Raw genomic sequence first — 10426 nt, forward strand, 5'->3', positions numbered from 1 at the left:
AACGACCCATAGCGGTCGCCGGCGGCTTCTTGCCTGCCTTGTCTCCCTTTCTCTATTACCGGCCTTCGGCCGGCAACACTGTTGAACAGTCATTACACCACACAAACAGAGGGTGGTCCGCCAGTGGTCTCCCATGACCGACATGGGAAAACAAATATCCCTGACAGGTCATAAAAGCTCCGGTGCTCCTTAATTGATTTATAGTAGTCTAAAACAGTATAAACAAGAAAAAGAATATCCAATAGACTACCACCTGGAATCATTTTGAGTTCTCCTGCCCTCGAACACGCGTTATGCACACTGTGTACTTAGTATTGGGGATGCGGTATGATAATAGGTTGGACAACGCGAACACGCTTTGAAAACAGTCAGCATGTACGTACTCATAACACGGAAATACAAACGCTAAGAATAATTAGGCCCTCGTGTACTTCATTCTTAGCTTAACATTTTAACGTTGTTCCTGATTTTGTCGGTTGCACAATGTTAGACCTAGTAAATTGAGTGCTTGACCGGAGTGCAGCTGGGAATTCATTTTCGTCGAGTACTGTATGATTGCAGCAAGAAATTGCATTACCCTCGTTAAGGTATCTTGCAATATGTGCTTTAAGAGGTGCAATCTTTCTGTCGCAGACATCTTTCCCACTGCTCGCCTCACTAAAGCTGTAGTTTCTCAAGGTTAATCCTCCTCCTGCGGCAATAGTGGGGGCACTGATCAACAAAGACGCATTATGATAACAGCCAGCGTTGTCGCTTCTCAAAAAAATCTCTTTAAGATGTGGGGAGAATTGCACAAGCTGCTGCACAAGGCATTCCAGTATTGAAGCTACCGCAAACCAGTCTTGATTGCACTTCTCAAAAATATGAATAAACGTCTGCACCTGTCGAAACGCAACATGCGTTTGTTAATAACATGTCAATATTTATTTGTTTATCTTAGATAAAAGTTGACTAATTTGTACTAAATTATATGCAGTTGCGCATTATTCTTATTTTAAGGGACAGTAACAACAACATGAACTTAACAGTTCTTATGCAATCCCAGATAATGTTGCAAAATCAAATTATACAGTAGAAATATCAGATAAACTAGGACTTAAAAAGCTCCTTCATGTTCTTTCCAAAGAATTAATTGATGGTGATTAATTGGTGTTGAAGTATAACCTATACTGAATACCATAGTTTCCCCCCTCCACTTATAAGTTTTTTTTTTCTTTGTTATTTTTTTTGTTTTTTGTTTTTATGGAGAAACTTTTCAATTTGGACGATGTCGGAAACACACTTTAGCCACACGTGTTACCTCGAACCGCGCTTCTTCTTTTTCTGCTTCGGTAATGCAGGCTGACACATGCCAGCTAATACCCTTTTTACCAAACCACTCTATTTGAGTCTCACGGTAGCTTCTTGGTAACCACTTCATAGCCCAGTCCATAACCACTAAGACCTGTTCTGCCGTAAGATTGTTAAGGGTGCTGAGTTTCGCCCATTCTTGATTGATCGCTCTCACAATATGAGCCTTCCACTGCGATATCCTTTCGACCGCTTTTTCTACGTCATACTTGATCTCCTCTTCTTGTTCCTGGTAACTAAGAATACACATATGGTTTTAAAAAAAGAGTGTAATTAAAAGCTGCAAAGATACTAAAGCGTACTTGCGTTAACTAAACCTGACGAGAGCGTGTTCAGTGAATTTTACCAACCACAGGCGCCATGCGCCTCGTTGCCTATCTACCATCTCATATCCAAGCGCATACGTGGAACAATTGTTAAATATCTTTTCTATGAAAATTAAATAGATAATACTAAGTACACGATGGAAAATCTCGGAAAATTTTTTCGAGCCCCCAACAGGAATCGAACCCACGACCTTCCAGTTACTAGTCTGGATGTTCTAACCACTGAGCTATGGGTGACTCATGCGGTGAGCAGGTCACAGGCTTCTTTGATAATTTTCATCGTGTACTTAGTATTGTCTATTTCATTTTCATAGCATTGGGTGGTTGACTGGTTCGCTAAATACCTTTCGGTGCAAAAAAAAAAAAAGTGGATACCCCCGCCCGCGCGCGCTTCACCTGTAAGAAGATTTTTTGGAAAGTAATACATTATGCACCTGTTTCAACTTATTTGATGATGGTTACCTGTAAGAGATATCATTAGATTTTAGTCCAGTAATGATATCACAAGCAACTTTCTTACAATCCAAGCATCGATCGCACTGAATGGTATGGTTATGGTCACAGGATGACTTGAACTCAGCCTCCTCAGATGATAAAGCAAAACGTATACAGTGATCAGCACAGGGACTTTCCTCCAACACGTGCAGTTTGTAATCTGCTTTTAAATATCTTTTAGCTGCTCGAATCCTTTGTTTTACGTTGTCAATCCAGTCCAGAGAGGAGCCTATGAGAAAGCAAACGAATTGCCTTTATTTCCATGGGTTAACGTCTTAAAGGATGGATAATTGTTGGGGGGGGGGGGGGGGCGACAAAACAGTTTGTACGCTGGGTAAATAAAGTCTAGAGGAAAAAAAGCCAAGAGGCTATGTTCTGTTTCATTTTTATTCACTTCCTTCGATCGCAGTGCTTGATACTGGCAATGTGGCCAATTCAAATTGTAGAGCTTGCTCGCAGAGTAACGCTACATACTCAGTAACAACTGGACATACATCACCTCCACCGATTATACCTACCAAGGGAAGCCATTTTTTGTACAGTTTGTTCCAAGGTATCAAAAGCTGAGGCCCCTTCGTTTGCAACATTGTCAAGGCCAACAAGACTTTTTTCTGGGAGGCTGCACATATCTGTAACAAGTAAGAGGATGCAAAAATGCAACGTGCACGTCAAGAATTGTGATAGGTACCCCGAAACAGATTCGCGTTGTCGCAATGACTATAGTGGTCATATTTTTCATGACTCTTATACGCCCGCGCACCACCATTTTGATTTTGTTTTTGTTTTGTTTTTTTTTTTTTCAGTTTTCTTCTCTTTTTTTACGGAAAAATATATCAAAGAAGGCCATTTCTTTCGTTATACTAGATTTTCAAAGGCGCTAATAGCAATGATTGAACTTACAGTACAAAGTTATATCGTTTGTAACTTTTATCTTGCAAAACCCTAAGCTAAATTATGACAGGACAATGGACCAAATACCTAAACAAAGTAAGTCAACAAATATTTTTTTACCTTAAGAATAGAAAAAAGCGTTGATCTTCCAAGAGGATCAAAACTGACTTCACGGCAGTACGAATTATACAATTTCACCATTCTTGAACATATAGCAGTTCGCACAAGATCAGGTATTTCGATGCATTCACCAGTTGACGTCTTGAGCTTTCTGGTACCATAAGCTACGTCCTGAAGGTAATGTGGGCTACTAATAAAATCTAAGAAATGGTTAACTTTTTCTCCGTCTAGGCGATAACGTATAACGGGTTCTCTCTCTTCACACACTCCCTCACCTACAACCACAGCGTGTTTTCTTGCCCGATCAATCCTCCATTTCGTGAGCCCTGGCACCATCTCCTGTAACTGTGTTTTAGTGTAGTGTAGTACGAAGATAGATAAAATTGTCATTTTCGTGTACCATGAGGTGGCTCCTTCGTACAATGAAATCAGGGTTGCCATAATCTTGCCTTCAGGCTCCGATTCTTTAGTTGTAGTAGTGGTTGTGATCAGAGCAAGTAACTCAGCAGATTGTCCCGGTGCGATACACTCAAGAGTGTTTTCCACTACGTCCTTCGCCTTTCGCTTGATGTAAGAACGTGTACTTTTGAAGACATCTTTAATCGGTTGATTTAGCTGAAAGCGCACTGGACTGATTCTTCCATCACTCAAACTAGCAATATGTCTATTTAGAGCTTGTAGTCCACTATTAGGTTGAGGTGTTGGTAAGTAGTCTTCATCCAAGCATAACGACTGTAGTAAGGCAGGCATTGGCGTTATTACGTCCTCATACTGACCCTCGAGTTTAAAGTATTCACCCGGTGAAACCTTTAGAAACAAAAAAAAAATCCTGCTTGAGTAAATAAATTTGTAGAGACCTAGCGTGGGTCATTTTAAAATAACCTGCAATCTTTCGTTAGGTGAAGGTCATTGTAAGGGTACAGGAAATGTCAAATACTTGAGAAATCTCCTATGATTGCAGTTATGCTAAAATTCCTTTATTTGGCAGCGAGTTATTGTATTTTCATACCTGCGTTCGTCTTTGTCTTGGACAGGTTGCTGAAAGTTCGCTTTCACTGGCACTTTCCTCTCGGGCTTCAAAATCTTTTGTGGCCCCCTTTACCTCCTGCGCAAATCAAATATAAACAGTAAGTACGCAGATTGCTCACATTTAGCTTGCCCTCTCGGGAAAATAAAAAAGGGAAGGAATATTCGGTGACGATGAAGAACTACTTCGTCAAGTCTTATAATATAATGAGACTGGACCTCTCATTTCCTTCTCCTAATATATCACTCGATCTTCTGAGGTACTAGAGCTCTATGTTTTTCTGTCCGCGAAAGGAAGGAAGGAAGGAAGGAAGGAAGGAAGGAATAGGTATTTCTGCTCCGAAACAGATTTTGTTTGCAAGGAACTATAAGGCGTGTGGGTATAGAACTTCGATATCAAACGCTTTTTTCTACACTCTACTCAACCAACTTTTTTGTACAAATCATACTACAGTGGAAACTCGATTTAACGAACTCCTCGGCATAACGAACGATATTCTCTAACCCGGCTTTTTGAAATGTATGGAAAAGAAAGTCGATATACAACGAACCCTAGATACAGCAAACCAAAATCTTTGGTCCCTTGGCACTTGGTTAAATCGAGGTTCCACTGTGTTCCCTTTTTTCTAACAGTTACGTCATGTTTATTTTAGGAAAGAACGCAACAGCAGTACCTGCAACTTAGAGCGCGTAAAGGCCTTTGTATGAATTCCCAGACATTTCATACAGACACCTAAAATAGCAATACAAAATAGTCTAGGATGTTACAAGAATGATAATACTAGTGTATAGCAGTAACAAAAACAACAACAACAACAACAATAATAACAATAATAATAATAATAATAATAAATAATTCATGCATTCTCATTGATGTGGCTATCCCATCTGATAAAAATACTTTCACCAAGGTTTCCGAAAAAATACCCAAGTATAAAGATCTAGAAATAGAAATCACAAGAATGTGGCAGATGAAGACAGAAATAATCCCAGTGGTCTTAGGTGCGTTAAGAGTAATTAAGAAAGGTTCAGAGAAGTTCAACAGTAAAATTCCAGGAAACATCAACCTCCCAGAAATTTAAAAGACAACATTGTTGGGAAAGGCCTATATTTTACGGAAGGTCTTATCTATCAAGTGACAACCAGGACAAAGCAACCCTCTAGTGCACTAGGTTCATGGTTTGGACCCGGCCCTTGTAGAAGAAAGACTGTATCATGAACTGAACTATATAATGATGATGATGATTATTACAACAACAACAACAACAACAACAATGACAACCCAAAGTAACATCTTTTTCCTAACCTTGGCCGGTCTCACACAAGATATTATACTTGCTGTAGATTTCCTCCGACATACGTCTTGTCACTCCTCTTGTTGGCTTCTGCTTGCTGTCGTGTATTGGATATTTTCACGCTTTGCTTGGTCGCCACCCAAGCCCGAATTCATCTCTGTGGCGGGGGCAAATAGTAAAAGAATCTCCCTCTTCGACAAATAATCCAACTCTTAGTAGGCAAAGTTTCCATTCCACATCGACACCTTCCGATGTGGTCTTATAACAACCTTTTAGATGACCAGAGATGTCTTTTGCACAGGTCTCTGACGGTGCAAGGGCTTTCTGATCTTTATAACGGCCAGATAAACCGCATTCTTTCTTGGAATAGGCTCTAAACGAACATTCAAAGGAAGCCATTTTGACTCACTGGGATTGAAATTTGAGACATGCAATGAACTTACACCTGCAGATGTCAAAAGTCACAGCGTCACGCAATCGTCTATCCCAGCTGTAATTTGTGCAAAAACAACAATTAATTAAGATATTTTCACTGGTTTCCATCGGGGAAAGAAAAGTGAATGCTTCATTGGGATTTCCTTTCGGTGGAAGATTGTGTGAGCTAAACTGAACAAACTTGACGCGCGACCTGACTGATGATTCTAAACCAAGCATTCGAGCGGTAATTATTCTATGATGTGAAGCCGTCAACACGATAACATCTGTTTGGCAACATTGCTATAGCGTTCGAAGTACGCAGAAGTAAAGTTTACACACCAAGAGATATATACCGACCAATCTTCAGGGCAATGACGCTTTGACTGAGTGACGCTCGATTCAAGGAATACATGCATGTCACCTTAAGGCGATTAAGGCCAGTCAGAATGATGGTCATCGCTGGTATGGATGACCCTATCTTGTCTTTGTTCAAATTTTCTATGCTAGTTTCCCAGCTGCTAAGCAATTTGTGGTTTTAAAATGTGTTTCAAAGTGATTTTTTGCTTCTTTTGTAAAGCAGCATTCTGTTTTAGTCACTTAACTTCAAGTGATCACGGTTTTCATGTTGACCTCATTTGCATATTGATAAGAGATAAACAACATTTATTCATAATAAATTCTGTTATCCGAGGTAAACTTTACAGACTTTTTATTTTTGCTGTAGAAACGCTATTTGTTAAGCAATCTATAAATTGATTTTAATTCAATCGAAGAGATGCCGCATCTCTACAAACAAGGACTTTTGAGGTCCTACTTTTTACAAATGAATTGAATAAGGCTGAATATGGTAAACTTAAATCAAGCACAAAGCCAAAAGAAATAAATAGCAGTAGTTTACTCAACATTTTTCTTTTCTTTAAGGAAAGAGGTATCGTTCATTGAAATTTCATTTTATCCCCTGGCATATTACGGTTGTACCAGGTGATCAAACACAGCGTATATTTTACGTCAAATTTGAGCACTTCCCACCTTCTGACATTTTGATTGACATTTCTGCACAACAATAGACAATTGAGCAAAACTGTTGCATATGGTTAATGTACTAGTGAAAGTACATAATTGTGCCAAATATCAGGAAAATTGGTGAGGTGCACTGTAGACTCGCCTGCCTGGTCTTCACGTGGACTCTCCCTTAAACATCCGTTATGGTAGCAGTATATTTTGTCTTCATCTCTCGTTAGCGTTAATGGGCCACGGTGGATTCTCTGATGCGTGGGTCAGTCAGGGGCTGCCATTCTGAAAGGGTTTTTCACTATGGACTCTTTTCGCTATCACTTAGTATCTGTTCCCATGTACTACTTTATCAATATGTTATCTGTCACACAACGGAGCTACCGTTCTGGCGAGAATTGATACTGATGTTATTTAACCTCTGTTTCGCGTGCGGTACGTGACTAGGTCAGACAGGGGCTGCTGGTCACGACTGTACCTTACAGGTCTTTCTTATATCCTCGCTGTTTTCAGTTCTAATATTCCTCGGGGTTCTTAGTTCCGGATCTTAGTGGGGAGGTCACACGCTGTGTGCCTTGTGGCGCTTATTTCTTCCCCACCTTTTCCGAAGAGACATTTAATTACTACATTTTTTCCATGTCACGTCACGCTCCGATTAGTTTGTTAAGCGTGGCGTGACTTTTTACTGTTATATTAATAAATACGTCACAATAGTGGCCAATTTTATCCAACCATATGAGTACATTGTCTCTTCGTAAAACTAATGCGACCCGGAGCTAATTACCCCTCGACTACCTAAGTTTGCGGGATTACTAAATCCCCAATATACAATTTTCGGAAAGGTATCGTGATGTAAAAACAAAAATTATGTCCCAAACATAATTACATTTTTGCATCGGGATACCTGTTGTTATCAAGCACTGGCTGTGTGAACTGGGTACTAGGGAACACGTGATCAAGGATTTCTTTATAGTATGTTGCGCAAATAGGAGCGCCCCTTTCTACCTCTACACCATCGTGTGGCAAGCTATCTGTTCAAATTTTCCCACCTACCTCCCCCCTTCGCCAGCCAGTGTTTAGTTCTCTCTCGGACGGCGCTTATTTCTTCCCCACCTTTTCCGAAGAGACATTTAATGACTTAATTTTTTCCATGTCACGTCACGCTCCGATTAGTTTGTTAAGCGTGGCGTGACTTTTTACTGTTATATTAATAAATACGTCACAATAGTGGCCAATTTTATCCAACCATATGAGTACATTGTCTCTTCGTAAAACTAGTGCGACTCGGAGCTAATTACCCCTCGACTACCTAAGTTTGCGGGATTACTAAATCCCCAATATACAATTTTCGGAAAGGTATCGTGATGTAAAAATGTATTTTCTGGCCAAACTCAGATTCTATAGAACATACCTTTATAAACTGTGTCAATACAAGATTTTTCTACTCTAAGGCTCTTTCGTGGTTCAATCGAGTAAACAATACTGATGCGAGCCTCTCTAATGACCAATTATAGCTACCAACGAAATTCCACTCCTCGAACAGTTAACCGACCTCCAAAAACGCAGATTACACTTATTTATCATCTTATTAAAACAATATATTTATGCTTGCAAATGCTTTGAAAAAAAGCCGACTGAACAGGAATTCCAAACCGAAGTAACATTACAGTGGAAAGTAGAAAATATGTTCTTCCCTGAGCCTCAGATTTTTTTGTAATAATATATTGAATATAAGTGTGTTAAAAGTAGTAGATGCAAGTAGTAGTAAACTGTATGGTATCTGTTAACAGTGTTGTAATCGAAAATAGCATGTAAAGTGCCTATATGTTAAAAAAAAAATTATTAGTATTGTAGGTAAAATTGTTTTTCTCGTCCCCATTGTTTCTCTTTACTATTGTAAGTTATTTAGTGATTCTTTAGTAGTGATTTTGTATGTATGTATTTGTATTTATATCTTGTATTTGTATCTTGTAATATTTCATTATGGCTATGTTCAATAAAGTTATTAGTATCCTGAAAAAAAAAAGGATCTGAAAGTTAATTCTCCTAAGTAATTAATATTCATGTCTTTGTTGGCTTTTCCTGCGAGTTTGATGTCAGAGCAAAACACTATCCCCTTATTAATTTTTTGGTTAATTCTTATTACCTGTCTGCTTGACAGTGTATTGAAATTATAAGGAGACTTTAGAATAATGCTGCTCACTTCTGGGAGTGAAAGGGTTGGTGGTAAAAGGGAGACCGTTGCGCGGGGTAACACTTAACCATGTCCATGGTATCTATTATTTGCCCTTCTGTTATAAGCTTACCCTCTATTGAGTAACTACTCCTCAAATCATTGAATATAAATCCGTTCCCGTATTCTCAATTAAGCAATCACTTGGCTATTTCCCTACAGTGACCAATTAACAGAGCTTTGGAAGAATGACTAATGTCGTGAAGCTAATGTAAGGGTGTATTTTCGACTTTAAGATTAGAGATAACAGTTGTGCTGTGGACAGGTTTGCCTCCTTCCTTTAACCTTGGCTTGGTCCTCCTCGAAGGTTGAAATCAAGGCAAACACTTACGGATTTTATCATCCTGATTGGTTTCCCTTTCTATATATTTTCTTAGAACAGTTGTGTTGTTCTTTCCTGTTAGTGTATTTTGGCAAAACCAATTCTTATCTCTGGTTGGAACCATCTGGCCTTGGTTGAATTACAGTCGTAAACATGTTTACAGCACACTATAAAGTAAGGCGTGATTTGAGTGATACTGGTAGAGTAGATGTAGTATTGAGTAGAATTGCCGTCAAGAATAAATAAGTACTACAAAGATTCCTGGTGCCTCTTCGCTGTGTTAAGCGAGTGTCTTACACTAAGGAGATCAAGGCAATATATAAAACCTTGTGCTCACTGCGAATGCACCATTACAAATGTGAAGGGGAGGGGCAGGGGGACTTTCTGGAAAGGTATGTTTCTTATTTTTTCACAACCAGCAGGTGTGCAAGATTTTTTTTCAACCTTGACAACCTTTTTTCCGCTTCCTTAGTAATGCAGGTTTCTTTTTCCTTATATTTTGGTTTTGCACGATTTTTTGACTGTTTATGGACTCCCCACCTCGACCCCCTTCACATTTCTAATGGTGCTTTCCTAACGTCCTGCTAATTACAGTGTATCACTCCCAGAGTCTGTGGGGGAGACATCGCACAGAGTGGGTGTGATCACACAACTTGCACAAGGGTGGGGCAGGGAAATTTCGCATGAATGATCATGATGTTTGTCAAAACTCTGCCAATGGCTAGTTCCCCAAATAAGTTTTTTATCGCACAACTGCAAGTTCTCTTGTAGCAGTTAATTTGCCTCTTTATTCCACCATATAAATTGCTGTTTTCAATGGACCTGCAAAACAATTTTTCCCGAAATGTTTTCATCTCTTTTCGCAACAATCATCCAACTTTTGGCCATACATTAGTTATTTCTTGCGTAGTTAATTTGTCTCTGTTTGCTTGCTTCATTA

General features: G+C 39.3%; 1 protein-coding gene across 2 annotated transcripts in view; it reads right to left on the reverse strand.

The window, feature by feature from the left end:
• LOC146485782 (uncharacterized) overlaps positions 1-2717 on the reverse strand; it is a 4622-nt gene extending 1905 nt beyond the window's left edge. Inside the window, exons 1-4 of one of the 2 annotated variants that reach the window (XM_085103137.1) lie at positions 2690-2717; positions 2139-2400; positions 1301-1586; positions 578-881 (exon numbers count right to left, since the gene is read on the reverse strand). In XM_085103137.1, coding sequence (XP_084959263.1) covers positions 578-881; positions 1301-1586; positions 2139-2400; positions 2690-2702 — 865 coding nt within the window. In that variant the 5' untranslated portion in view covers positions 2703-2717. Of the gene's footprint in view, positions 1-577; positions 882-1300; positions 1587-2138; positions 2401-2689 lie in introns of those variants that run through there. The other variant, XM_085103135.1, reaches the window with a different exon arrangement.
• Positions 2718-10426: the final 7709 nt, after the last annotated feature.

The sequence above is a fragment of the Pavona decussata genome, unplaced genomic scaffold (genome assembly GCF_977016875.1).
Source record: "Pavona decussata unplaced genomic scaffold, jaPavDecu1.1 SCAFFOLD_25, whole genome shotgun sequence".
Lineage (NCBI taxonomy): Eukaryota > Metazoa > Cnidaria > Anthozoa > Scleractinia > Agariciidae > Pavona > Pavona decussata.